The following is a 14,256-nucleotide window of genomic DNA, read 5'->3' on the forward strand; positions in this document are numbered from 1 at the left end:
CCCTTGAAAAAAAAAAAAAAAAGGAAGGTATAATACCATTTGAAGTACGAAGTAGAAGAGAAGAAACGGACGATCCGAAGAACTACTAAAACAACTTCACAGACACCTTCTCTCTAGAAATTTTAATTAAAAAATAAATAAATAGTAGTACTAATAATAAAACAAATAGTAGAAATTTCCCCTCTTGTTTTCTTGGTTGATTTCGCAGACTAAATTTTTGATTCCTTTTGCTGTTTGGGGATTTTTAGAAGTGTATGATTCTAATGACTGATTAAATGAAGAAGATTTAGATAATAAATATAAAAGGTACGATTTCTTATGTAATTTTAAAGTCGTATTTTTCACTTTTTAGGGCAATTTTTATTTTTGATCATAAATGAATCGAAATTTTTTAATTTTGCAGAGTGATTTTGAAAGAGAAGGAGAAATAAGAAGTGGGTTTTGGTTGAATTTGGGAAAATATATCTGTTTTTTTTTTTCTGGTTTGATCATGGCGGTCGTTGAAAATGCTACTGTTGATTTGGGGGTTAATGGTTCATCAAATAGGAATTTTGAAACACAAACAACACAGAATTCTTCAAACGATCTTGTTGATCAAAACAACAATCTAGGGATTCGGATGGTGGATCCTAATTTTCACTTGAAAGTTCAGCAATTTCATCAACAACAGCAGACTTACCCTGCTGCTGCTCACATGAGCAACAACCATATGTCTCAGGTTCATCATCACAGTCTTGATCAAGGAGAAATTAATAATGGGGTTGGTTCGATTATTATGACTAATGGAAATTCGGGTTATGGATTACAACAACAGAATCATCAACAACAAAATGGTGTAGATTTACAGAGAAATGGTGAAGTAAGTGAAGGGTTTAAAAGGGATATGAGAGATTTAGAGGAACTTCTCTCTAAGTTGAATCCCATGGCTGAAGAATTTGTTCCTCCTTCACTATCTAACAATGGATCAGTAGGAGGTGCTGGTTTTTACCCTAACAATTTTGCCATGCATAGTAACAATGGTAATGGAAATGGAAATGTCAATGGAAATATTAACAGAAGGGTATGATCAAACTCTGATTTTTGTTCCGATTTTTATTTGTTTGACATCATTTTTCTGTTTCTGATATCTTGTTTTTTCTTTCTACATCCTTTTATGTATAGAAGAAGAATAACTTTAGCCAGGGAAAGCGCAGGATGAATAGTCGAACAAGTATGGCGCAACGAGAAGAGATAATTAGGCGCACTGTATATGTATCTGACATTGATCACCAGGTAAACTTGATTACGTTTGGTTCCCAAGTTAGCTCTTGCTCTATATTTTTAGGTTTTTATGTGTGTTCACTGATTATTGAACTAAATTTTGGTAATCGGTTCTTTGTACTACTAAGGTTACTGAAGAACAGCTTGCTGCTCTCTTCATCAACTGTGGACAGGTAACCTTCTAGTCCTTGAGGTCATTTTGAAGTGCTTATTGTGTTGGGAGTTCAGACTAATATCTATGAATAATTTATATTTTGTGTTTAAAGGTTGTGGACTGTCGCATTTGTGGTGATCCTAACTCTGTTCTTCGCTTTGCTTTCATTGAGTTCACTGACGAGGGTAAATGTCACTACCTTAATGAGTATTTTACTGATAGAAATAATTAATGAATATCCCGCGTTGTTCTATTTTAAAGATTTTTATCGTCATATTTAGATGGTGCAAGAGCTGCTTTGAGTTTAGCTGGGACAATGCTCGGTTATTACCCAGTAAGGGTTCTGCCTTCGAAAACTGCAATTGCGCCAGTTAACCCAACATTTTTGCCGAGGGTAAGAAAGCTGTTTTTTTTTTGTTGCTTATCTGATGGCGCTGATTCATCACTTCCATTTGAATTTGAGAAAATAGTACACGGATTCTTGCTATTCTTAACTTTTGATAATGCCGAAACTGTTGTTATGGGGCAGTCTGAAGATGAGCGGGAGATGTGTGCAAGAACCATCTACTGCACAAACATTGATAAAAAGGTAGTTTTGGAGTTTCTTTAGTGAACTTGTTTTGGTTCAGGTGTGAATTACTTTCTCGGTCATTTTGTAGGTCTCTCAAGCAGATGTTAAACTCTTTTTTGAATCAATATGTGGAGAGGTTGGTGATTGCTACTCTTAAAATTCCATGAGATTTTCACCCTATTTTTGGCACACGAAAGAACTGATTAGGCATATCTTATGTGTAGGTTTACCGTTTGAGACTTCTCGGAGACTATCACCATTCTACTCGTATTGCTTTTGTCGAGTTTATAATGGTAATTTCCTATATATTCTGTTTTTTTTTTAACTGGTGCTACTTTCATGTTAATTTGTCTTATATCTGATTATTTAAAAGCGGAAAAACTTGATATCAGATCAATCTAAGGGACTAGAGGGAACTAGTATTCGCTAGAGAAAAAAACTCTAGCAAATTTAAGGTTCAAATTAGATACACAAAGCAGCTTTCTTTCTCCTGTTACACCATCGGATTTATGTTTTAGGATGGAACAAGATTAGGCATACATGTGTAGATCCGAGAACTGAGTAGTGTCTTCACTTCTATAGGAAGTGTATAGACAAAGGTCAAAAGATCTGCAGATGTTTTGTTGTTGGAATTCCTGTGAACAACAGAGCATGAAGTTATTCAACATGATCCACTACACTTCTATGAGGTTATTTCTTGTAATAGCCGCTTTGGAATTGGAAATTATGAGGTTAAGGAACATGTTAGTTCTAAATGTTGTAGTAGTACCCCCAATATCTGTAGATTGAAATGTTGGAATGTATATCCGAACTTTCTTAGAAAAAGAGTTGGTTTGAACAGTTAAAGTACAGTGAAATATACCACAGTTAAGTTTACAGTGGTATGTTTTGTATTCCAAACAGAAACAAGTATGGATTACTCCACAGTTGAGCTATTATAAGCGTAGTAGTCTGGAACTTGATTATCCTAATTTGTCGCTTAGCATGAATTTCTAGCTCCTTGAATAAGTTTCGTGCTACCTGAGAATGCTCAAATGAGATTATTGATATTGGGTTCCACTGCATTATCACTAGTTCAGTATAGTGCCTACTCTATGTTCATTTGTGTCAAATGTGCTTTCTTCCAAGGTGCAAATATGCCGTGTCTGCTGTGTGTAGATTCTGTAGATATGAAAGTGGTCATGGCGTTGTAGAGTTCTGAAACATTCTTAGATGATAAGAATGTACTGAGATGTATGTATCGATGCTTCGATAGTAGAGTCGATTTTTGTGAAATAGTTTTCTGCCTACCTTATTATATGAATCTGTGGTGAATATGATTCTCCAGAGTAGCTTGTTGAAAATTAAATAGAAGCAGTAACAGAATGTTGTTTATCTGATGTAATCTATAGCAGAAACATCACTGTATCACTGTAGTCATTTAGTTCTCGACAGAAGTTACTACTTCTATCAGAAGCTTACTGTTCGATGGAACTGCAGGTTCAAACCTTAAACCTGAATGATTTTATTCTTATCTGATTTTCGTTGCGCACATGAAAAAGAGAGTAGACCTTCTGACTAGATTTACTATTTTTGAATGGCAAAATATGTTGGTATTAGAGGACTCTAGAATAGTTAGTATCAGCTAATCATTAGTTATTGTTACTGCTTCTACATCATTAAGTGAGAACTTATAAGCTGTTTTATTGTGTCAAGAAAACTATATGAAGGATAAATTATCTTTGATAAGGGTTGGTAAGCAGACTGTGATGTCTGAACTTACCGAAATGAACTCAACAATATTCTCGGCTGCCTATGAAAGGAGCTACAAAAACGTTTACAGTCTGCATATGCTGTTTTGACTGAACTCAACAAGAAAAAAGTTTATCAATCTAGCACGTTTCAACAGGAAGTATTAGTCAAAGCATAGCAGTGGCTGGATTGTCCCAATCAGTATGATAAATAGGTTTGAAGTCACATTACAAATATAATAATCTTTAGAAAGAAACTTTTGGACAAGGTCTGACTTTTGAAGTTTTAAGGAAAACGTAAGTAGTTACAGGATTTCCTAGTCATTTGCCATAAATGGGCGATTGTTCTATAGGCCGTTGAGTTCTTAATAATTTGATAGGTCATAACAAAGAGAAATTTCTGTGTAATGTATCTGAAGTACAGCAAAAGTATTATGTTTCTTATCTGAGAGAGAACAAGTATCTTGAGCCTACATGATTTGGAGTGATTTGATCATGTAAACGAAGACTGATGGCACTGGAGTAAACTGGATGAAACATGTGTAACCAATGGAAGGTAATGATGAGGTAGTTTAATGACGAGGTGGTTTTGATAGTAAAAAATGGACTTGAAAACACTTGGAAATTCTGTTTTGTATGTACACTTGGTATGATTATTTTATTTGCTAGGTGATTAGCTACAATAATGTTTTACTATTCTGTATTTGATTACAGTAAGATTGTGATGATAATCTTTCATGATATAGAACGTAGAGCTCATGCTTGTAATCTTTTAGTAATTTACTTCATGTTTCAGCAAGTAAGGCTACATTTCTTCAGTTAGATCTTGAAGTTTGAAAGACACTCTTTTTTCTTCATCTGTTAGTAACTGTATCAAAGTTCACGGAGAAGAATTAAATTCACAAAATTTCTAATGTACCTCTGCTACACCATTTTAGAGCATTAGTGAGTTCCTAACGGCAAGAGATGAAAAAAATCATGTTGCTTAAAGGTGAAAACACCAGCTTTATAGAGAACAATTTAATTAGGGGAGCAAGTTAGTATATCAATAAACTAGTCAGTATCAGTATTTCCGTTTTGGACTTCAATATTTAGACTATCTTTGTAAGGCATGAATTCAGAAACTACTTTTCGATGTATACTTTTGTCAAAGGGACGGTATTTGCAATCGGCTTTTTTACATGTCCAACCTGCGTAAGCTATGTGTATATAATCATCCATTGGTGGATTTTCTGCCGGCCATCCTTGCAAGATGAACACACGGTTCTGAAATGTAATTACATTTGAAAGTTAAAAGTTGATTGAGATTTAAGCTTTCTTATAGCAGTTAGTTTATGTTGACCTTGCAACAACCTTTAGGAGCATAACTAGCAGTATGTCTTCTTTCTTTCTTTCTTTCTTTCTAAAAGTGTAGTATGCGGCATAAAAAGCACAACCTTGCATGTAAATTATAATAAGCATGATATGTAAGCCCAATCTTTCATGCAAGTTAGTAATATAGGATGCGCTTAGCTGGTTCGCTGGTATTGGGAATCTTGGTTCATTAATGCCGGTGTGGTGTTAAAAGTTGAATGGTAGGCTATGTTTGATAACAAGGAAGTGTACGTAAACATAGGTGGCAAGCAAAGACTTCCCGTGGAATATAGTTGAAACCCCACTTCTGGGTTTCAGCCACTCTTCTTTTTCTTTTTCTCTAATGGGTCCTTAATATTATGAAATTGGATTATTAATCAAACAGTAAAATAAACATGGAAAAGCATCTGATCCCGTGGAATTAGCTGTTACAAAGCACAACCTTATATACATCACCATGAAGAGTTGAGATAAATCATGTAAATGCGATTAAAATGGAAGTATACTGGTTAGCCCATAATTGATCTTGACACTTGTTGGACCTGGCATTGTTGAGTTGTAAAGCATTCTGTCTCAGTTGGCTAAGTTCCATGCTTCCGTAATTCTGTGCATATCTTAAAGATCTGTGTGCTTTTTTTTCTCATCTTGACCTCATAAAGCTTTGAACCACCTCATAAAGCTTTGAACAAATTGGTTAAGTGTATCAAGTAGTAGAAAACTGTACTGTTACTAGAAAAATCCCCTGATATCTTTCCTATCTGAACAGACATTTAGACGCAGGAAGGATGTTCTGAACCTTCTAATTGGAACTAAAGTGGTAGCCAGTTTTTGCTTATAGTGAAATAATTCGCTTGCTATATTATATTTTCATGTTAAACGTATGATAGTAGTCCTCATTTATTTTTTGTTCATGATATCTGTATCTGCATCTGCATTTATTATTATACTTAGTGTCTCTATCATTACAGGCTGAAAGTGCAATTGCTGCTCTGAATTGTAGTGGTGTGGTGCTGGGATCCTTACCAATTAGGTATGTTGTCAAAATTATCTCTTTTTTGGCTTTTTAAGCGGAAGGTTCTAGGTTGATGCCTGGCTGTTACACTTTGTCTTTAACCATTCAATGAATTACTGAATCCAGAGTAAGCCCTTCAAAGACGCCAGTTCGTCCACGTTCGCCTCGTCCAGCAATACACTGAGTGCTAGCAGGTCTGCAATTTGAGGTTTATGTTGTATTTATTTTCCTTTTTAAGCATGACATTTGCACCCTACTGTTTATCTTGACACTTCACTTGTCCGTACACTTTATGTCTACCCCACCTTTGGAGTTGACATGAAGATGATAGAAGGCCTTTTCGAACATTAAGTTTCCCAGTTTGCTTTTCATGTTTGATCAAATTATGATGGGGTTAGAGGTTTTTATTAGTGTATGCAATAACCATATTGAGATGATCCACAAAAAAGAACAACTCATGGATCATCTTAATGCAGGTTCTGCAAAGAACAAATGTATTCAAGTGCAAGTGGGATGTTGCATTTTTGAAGCACAATAGTCCAGAATCTTATCAAGAGTTCCATTTTTGTTTTTCTTGGTTGTTTTCTGAAATGATTATGCATGTTATCTGTTTTTCCAGGACGGTCAAGCTGAAGAGGCAAGAATCCAAATATACTGTCCTGCATTCCAGTTGTGGCTGCAGGTCTCCCAGACTATGTTACCGCTTTATGTATCTACTACTCAATATACAGATAATATTTAACGATACCTCTGATCGGTTTCGTTTATAGTTTTTCTATTTCTGGTTTTTCTTTTCTTTCTTTCTTTTTCATATTTAGTCTGCGATCTTTTGTTTTATGTAGGTTTAAGGATATGTATGTTCTGTTAGTTTCTAGTATGTAGAGTTGGAATGGAACTTCGAGGCTTCGAAAGAGTTAATATCTATCATTTAACATGAAAACTGTAGCAAATTGTCTTGTAGGAAGATGGACCAAAAGCTTATATATGATTTCGACAGTTTCTATCCAAATTGTCTTGTAGGCTTCAGTAATACTTTGAAGGTTCAAAGGATTAATCCAACAGACAAGTATTTGGGTTCCCTTCTGTTCACCACAAAAAGCAAGATCCAAGCTTTCAAGCCTTGTGTAGACAAGCTTAAATTCAGATTTGCTGGATGGAAAACCACTCTCTCTACTGCTGGAAAAATGACAATGATTCAGTCTGTCACTAGGCCTGTCAATATATGTCCGATATCCGGAATCCGTTTCCGATTATTCGAGATCCTATAGGATTTTATCCGTTTTATCGGATATCGGATATCGGATAAAAAAAATTATCGGATATTTCTTCCTTAACCTATCTATATCGGATTAGGCTATATCCGTTTGGTTAACATCCGATATCCGATAGAATTAGGGGTATAATTGTAATTTCATCTATTAATCGATTATCACTGCCTGGATTGAGTGGATTCAGTCGAGAACCGAGTCATTTTTTTCGTTTTCTTTTTTTCCTTCTCTTCTCTTCTCAGTTCTCAATCGATCACTCTCTGTCTCTCCCGATCAATCACTCACTCAGTTGCTTTGCTTATCAATCAGACAATCACTCACCCGCTCAATCAGGTACTTCTATTTCCATATTCGATTTTTGTGTTCGATTTTCATGAAATTAGGGATTTGTGGTTTCTGTCTTGCAAAAAAATTTAGGGTATGATGAAATTAGAGAAAGATTTGAGATGGGTTTATTCTTAAATAAGAATATGAGGCCTAACAATCTGAGATTATGAAAGTTTATGAAAGTTTTATGGAAATAGGGAAACTGATGAATATCTTTTGATGTGAGTTTTCTTCTAATTTTTGGTTTTTGAATTTTAGATGTTGGATGGATATAGGGTTTTTAGTAGTTTAGATCGATTATTGTATGATTTTCCCTTTTTTTTTTGATTTGAGAAAAGTGAATTAGGGGTTCAGCAAATGCATCATAGAGATTTTTAGAATAATTAGGGGAATGTGATTATGTGACCACTGTTCTTGAAAATGATTTGGTAATGTTGTATCATACACATGATAGTATTGGATGAACTAGGGACTGGGGAACAAAGACTAAGCTTTCAGTGTCTTTTCTTTAAGCTGGTATTATTAGTGCTCTGTAGCATTGATGCTTGAGAGTTTCATGTGTCTTAGTTTCCCTCTTTGTATGATTCCTGCTCAAATTAAATTAGTGAAACTGGATACAGAAATCTAGCTTAGTAGCTTTTACTTCTAGTTAGCTATAGTGAAAATATCTTTTGTAACTTACTGTTTTATTTCTTGTGTCCTTCCACTGCCTTCTAGCTTATGATACAATATCCTTCTCACCCTATGGGCATCTACATTTCAATACAGGAAATTGCAAAAATGTTTAAAAAACCATCCAAGGGAAAGACAGTTGCAACCTCAAAGTCAACCCCTTTGCCTCAAACTACATCAAATGCTATCATTTCTAGGGATGGTTCACAATCACAAAGTGTTCAAGCTTCAGCAATTGGCTCAACAGAACCAGAAGAAAACCCAACTGATGATAACATCAACATGCCAAGCTCTCATACAGGTGGCTCAGGTGATGAAGATAGAGAAGCTGGTGAGGATCCACTGATAACTGCTCTGAAGAAAAAGCTTAGATCAACAAGGTCACCAGTGTGGGATGAATTTGAAAGGGACTGTAAAGTAAGATACAACAGTAAAAAGAATGCGAGGGAAGCTGTTGTACTAGGTACATGCCATCATTGCAAGAAGATAGTTGATGCTGGTAGTCTCAGTGGTACTACAAGGTTGTCTAATCATCTAAATATTTGCCGAGACAGACCACAGAACAAGGCTGGACAACAACAGATTGCTACTTCACTGAAAACAGCAGGTAACAAAGCTTTAAAACTAGCTAATTGGAAGTATGATCCTGCTATTTCTATGGAATACATGATTAAAATGATTGCTAAGCATGATTACCCTCTGAACATGGCTCAACATTTTTACTTTAAAATGTATTGCAAGTCTTTGAACCCTGCTGCTAAGATCATGAGTAGAAACACAACTAGAAGTGATTTGATGAAGTTTTTTCATCACCAAAGTTTTTTCTTCTTAAACTCAGTGCATAGTTCCTATTATTACTACTTAGACAATTGTTGTGTATCTTATTCTATCTGAATGTTGACTTGTTAATTGTTATAATGCAGATATGGAAATTTTGGAAACCGAAGACGAATGAAGACAAGAGAGACCCTGTTTGAATATCTGTTAAGTTTTTACTTTCTTTAGCATTTGCTTGTGCTTCTTTTCATGTATGTGTGTGAGTAAGAGACTTACATTCAGATGAAGACAATTCAGATGCCATCTTATGAGTACTGTTTCCAAGTTTTATGTATGACAGTATGAGAATAATTTCACCTTTACAGATTTTTTTGTTACTAACGGATATTATCGGATAAATATCCGTTATCCGATAGCTTAACCTATCGGATATCGATATCTGATTTTGATATCCTATAGGATATTCTCGGATATCGAATATCCGATAGTTCTTAACCTGTCGGATATCGGATATCCAGATATCCGACGGATATTCTTCCATTGACAGCCCTATCTGTCACTTCCACAACTAGTATATACCAGATGAACTGCTTCAAAATTCCAAAAACCATCTGCAATGAGATCAATGCCCTTCAAAGAGACTTTTTCTGGAATAAAGAACAAGACAGATCCAAAGGAGTCTATTACTTTGCTTGGGATGCAGTAAACAAACCCAAAGAATTAGGAGGTCCGGGATTCAAAAATATGGAAATCTTCAACATGGCTATGCTTACTAAAATTGCTTGGAGACTTGTCTCAGAGCGAAACTCCCTATGGAGCAGTACTATGAAGGAATTCTGGAAGGCATAGCTCTTCTCCAACAATATTACATTTGGAAGGTGGGAGACGGAGTGAACATACATATTTGGGATGACAGATGGGTCACAAACCTCCCAGGGAGACTTCAAAAACCAAGCCTCTGCCCAGAGAATCTCATATCTGTTAATCAGCTCTTCAATACCCATGGGGATTGGGATATCAACATTATTAACCAATGGTTCTCACCTAATATTCAAAACCTGATTATTCAAACACCTCACTTCATGGATGAACATGATGAAATCAGATGGTCCCTCACCAACAACAACAAGTTTTCAGTCAAATCACTTTATGATAAACAGATCCAAGTTAAATATACCTCAGATACTCCAACTCCCCCTTGGACTCAAATCTGGGGTCTTGATACAAACCCTGCCATTCAGCTCTTCATCTGGAAATGTGCCCATGGCATCCTACCAACTAATGCTAAGACAGCTAGCATTTTGAGTTACATTGATCCTTTATGCACCTATTTCAAAAATGGTGTTGAAGATATAACTCATGTTCTTCTCTCATGCCCTGCTGCTACTGATGTTTGGAGAAAACTGTTTGGCCAAAATCATAATCTCTTCACTCACTATAATAATTTCCATGATTGGCTAAACAACTGGTTTCAAGATGACAACAACATGGCTAGCTGGAATGAAACATTTGCTACTACATGTTGGTTCATATGGAGAGCCAGATGCGACTGAGTTTTCAGAAAACTCACTCCAACAGCGTGTGCTACTGCTATGGATATTACTCAACACCTCTGTAGCCATACCAGAATTCACCATAAGCCAGGGCACATCCTGAATAATCTATACTATCGGAAAAACAACTCAAATTCTCCTTCTGGAAACTACAGTCCTCACAATCACACTTCTGATAAATTTGGAATCACTATTAGCCTACACATTGATCCTGCAGATCTTTACCAAGCTACTAGTGATGCCCAATCTTATACTAACTACTCTCTTATTGCCATGTCTTTCACGGGTAAATGTGTGGGCATCAAAAACTTCAAAGACTATTCCAATGGAATCAGCAGAACCGAGCGAGCCAGCAGAGGAGCTCAACTAGCACTGACCTGAGGAAAAACCATGCAGCAAGCCAACATCAACTTTGCTGTTGAATCTGAAGTAACAATTCAAGGCATACAAGAGTATTACCAGGAGGAAGTACAACAACGTTTCACAAGAGGAAGTCCACAACAACAAGACAGTTATCACAACAATCATCAAGTTAATTTTGTGCTCGGGAAGCTATCCAAAGTGACAGTTCAACAGAACAGAGCAGCCACTAATCTGGCCAGATTGGCCAGACAGTCCCTCCTCTTCTCTGATTCTACCTGGAGAGGAACAAATTTAATTACTATCTTGCATGCTTTACAGATTCCTACAAACTCCTATGATTTGGATCACTGTAATAACATTAATGTCCTTTTGAGGGATGAATCTGGAGCTCGAGTCAGCACAGCATCATCCTAGATGTAACCGTGAGTGGGAAAACTGTATAGTTTCCTATACTCTTTTTCTTATATAAAAAAAGACAGTTTCTATCCGTCTTACTATTCAAAATCTTTTCTTCTTTGGCGTTATTAGTGTGTAGGTACATGGGTGGGTCAGTTGTATTGTTTTTATTCTTCGTCTAATTGATTTAAGTGGTCCGTCTTTGTGGTTTTCAGATGGTATGGCAATTGACATAAAACAATTTTGCAATAGTGAATACAATTTTCAATCTGCTTATACTTTTCTTCCTTTCTTCCTTGAGTAAAATATCTCGAAGACGGCTTACAAAGGTCGGGTGCATGACTGTTGGATTGTGTAGTAGCCCCATATGTCTATGCATACAGAAACTAACATCTTGGCATGTGAACTATAGGACCGTCGTCTTTCGTCAATTTCTAGATGCCGTTTAGTTTTTAGACCACTGGCATATTATAATGTTGTTTCATCTGTGAACACGTAAATCACGAAGGCATCTATATGTTCACAAACAATATTCGCACTCTAGGTACGGACTCGCACTGATAATACAATGGCATTGATTCCTTGGCTCCAAACCTTCGGGTTTATCATAGCCTCATCCAATAACATCGAGAGGGGCGTTTACGTAGGGGAAGATAAAGAAAACGAAGCATAAAAGTAAAACTCATGGAGCGTTAGGAAAATATAAAGTGCTGAAATGTAAATAAGACTGGGATTTACGTGGTTCAGCACTAAGGCCTACATCCACGGGGTTGCTGTTTCACTATATACTTGATGGTTACAAAGATAGTCGAGTGACTTTGGGGTTTACATAGATCTGTATATGGTAAAGGACTAACTTACACTCACAATTTCTCTCTCCTTCCCTTCCTCAATTTTCCGATCCCCTTACTCTTGGTGGAGAGGGGGTATTTATAGGGTTAGAGTGTGGGACCCATCTCTGGAGACCGTTGGAACCTTATCTTCTTGTGTTCTGTGTCCATCACGCGGGGGTCTTCGTTTATTACTTCATCACGCAGAGTCGTCCTCGTTCGTTCCACGGGTTGATCGACACGTATGCTGCTCAGAGTGTTTAATGCGGGTAATTGAGGTGCCTGCTCGTGTCAGGCAAGTGTCTTCTGCCCCTGTCACATCCATGTCAGTTCATTTTCTCTCCACCGTTGATCTTGGCTTCTTTTGGGGATGAGATAAAGTAACTCTTCGGGAGTTATCTGGTGCTCCGCAGTACATCGTGTTACCGGTACGTCTTTTTAACTTCTGCCCTTAGATTTGTTCGGGCAAAGATCCAACGTCGGCGGGAAGGGCATTTTGGCTGTGGGCACATGTCATCATGCTTTGATGACTTTGTCTGCATGCTCTCCACGTATGTTCCTATATACACGTGTTTGATGATGAAATATGTGCACACAATTTGCCCCTTTTCTTCGGGCTTGAGTGTTTAGTGGGAGCATTGAAGAAAACAGTCGTTACATATTCTTCCTCTCTCCTAATAACTTCTCTTAGAGACTTGGGCATGTTTTTTATTCGTGCATTAACTGCTCATTAATGGGCACGTTTCCCATTCCTCCCTTAACTTCCTTCTCTTTCTTTCGAGTATATTAAGGAGGGGAGAAAAATTAATTTCATTCTCCTTCGAAAATTAATTTCATTCTCTGTCATTCTTTGTTCTTCAACCATTAAATTCTCTGTCTTAGCATTAATAACGCTCCCTTCTTCATTGTTTCTGGTTTGTTTCATTATCTGTCAGTCTTCATTCTTTGTTCCTCGACCATTAAATCCTCTGTCTTAGCATTAATCACGCTCCCTTCTTCATTGTTTCTGGTTTGTTGTCCTCTTCCTGCTGCTGTTTGTGGTGGTAAGGTTTCTTTTCTTTGTTCCTTTTGTTTTAAGCTGTGTTGGTTGTAAATTTTCTGTTGTTGATCGTATTGCAGCCTCCCCTTTCTGCTGCTGTCGTCCCTTGTTTGTGATGAAGAACCCTTTTTTAATGCTTGTATGCTAGTTTGCCCTTGTTCTTCGTCTCAAATCGAGGAGGCCATTGTTTTACGTGTATTGATTGGACTTTTGAGTTTGGGGTTTTAGGGTTTCTGTGCTATGTTGAGATGGACTGCTAATTTTGTGGTTTTTTTTTTGATCTTTGGTGATGACCTTGTGTTTGTTTCTAACTTGTTTATGTTGTATCTCTTCGCAGCCATGTCTGACCGTCCGCAGCTTCCTTATCAAACTCCGGGTTCTAGTCTACCGAGATCCCCTCCGCGCAGAGAGTCTCAAATGGATCCCCGTGGTATCAGAGTTTCTTCTTCAGGGGCGAAGGCCTCTCCTCCTAGGAAAGATGGTCCCTCAAAAAATCCTTCCGGGTCTCGAAACGCTGCCGACCGTGCGGTTTCTCGTCCTCGTGATGACGTTAGGTGTGCGCAGACACCTCCTCGTGTTGTTGCCTTTGATGTTCCTCCTCTGCGTTCAGTAGTGCCTGTGCAACACCCTCTACCGCCGCCTCCAGTACTTCTTCTCAAAGGGAAGAACACCAAAGGTTGTGTCCCGAGGACTGAATCGTCTAAGAATCCCTCTTTGAAAAGACGAGCTTTCGAGGATTTTGTTGGTTCGTCCGACCCCGCGGAACAGGATGAGGCTGCCCCGGTGATACGCAGTGTTTCAGTCAGCAAGAAGAAAGTGACGTTCAAGCATATTTACCTTGAAGTTTTCAAGGAAAAGCATGAGCTTCAAGCCTTCGAGGTTCGTTTCTATGCCCCTGAGGATGATATTACTTATGATCTCCTCTCGAAGTATCAGTTTGACGAGTTCCAT

General features: G+C 37.4%; 1 protein-coding gene across 2 annotated transcripts; it reads left to right on the forward strand.

The window, feature by feature from the left end:
• Positions 1–45: 45 nt before the first annotated feature.
• On the forward strand, positions 46–7,089 carry LOC113297663 (polyadenylate-binding protein-interacting protein 11-like). 2 transcript variants are annotated; one of them, XM_026546219.1, is made up of 12 exons: positions 46–306; positions 404–1,060; positions 1,165–1,272; positions 1,389–1,433; positions 1,527–1,599; positions 1,696–1,808; positions 1,944–2,003; positions 2,074–2,121; positions 2,210–2,278; positions 6,037–6,098; positions 6,207–6,274; positions 6,700–7,089. In XM_026546219.1, exons 2-11 carry the CDS (start codon positions 491–493, stop codon positions 6,262–6,264), a joined length of 1,206 nt encoding a protein of 401 aa, XP_026402004.1. In that variant the 5' UTR covers positions 46–306; positions 404–490; the 3' UTR covers positions 6,265–6,274; positions 6,700–7,089. The 2 variants fall into 2 exon arrangements, with proteins under 2 accessions (XP_026402004.1, XP_026402003.1); XM_026546218.1 differs by having other exon boundaries at positions 48–306; positions 1,162–1,272.
• Positions 7,090–14,256: the final 7,167 nt, after the last annotated feature.

This window comes from Papaver somniferum, chromosome 7 (genome assembly GCF_003573695.1).
Source record: "Papaver somniferum cultivar HN1 chromosome 7, ASM357369v1, whole genome shotgun sequence".
Lineage (NCBI taxonomy): Eukaryota > Viridiplantae > Streptophyta > Magnoliopsida > Ranunculales > Papaveraceae > Papaver > Papaver somniferum.

Bases quoted from the DNA above. Each gene is read 5' to 3' on its own strand.
- LOC113297663 (XM_026546218.1), top strand. From the start codon at position 491: ATGGCGGTCGTTGAAAATGCTACTGTTGATTTGGGGGTTAATGGTTCA. The intron at 1,061-1,161 runs GTATGATCAAAC...TTTTATGTATAG, and splicing joins ATGGAAATATTAACAGAAGG to AAGAAGAATAACTTTAGCCA. The intron at 6,099-6,206 runs GTATGTTGTCAA...TACTGAATCCAG, and splicing joins CTGGGATCCTTACCAATTAG to AGTAAGCCCTTCAAAGACGC.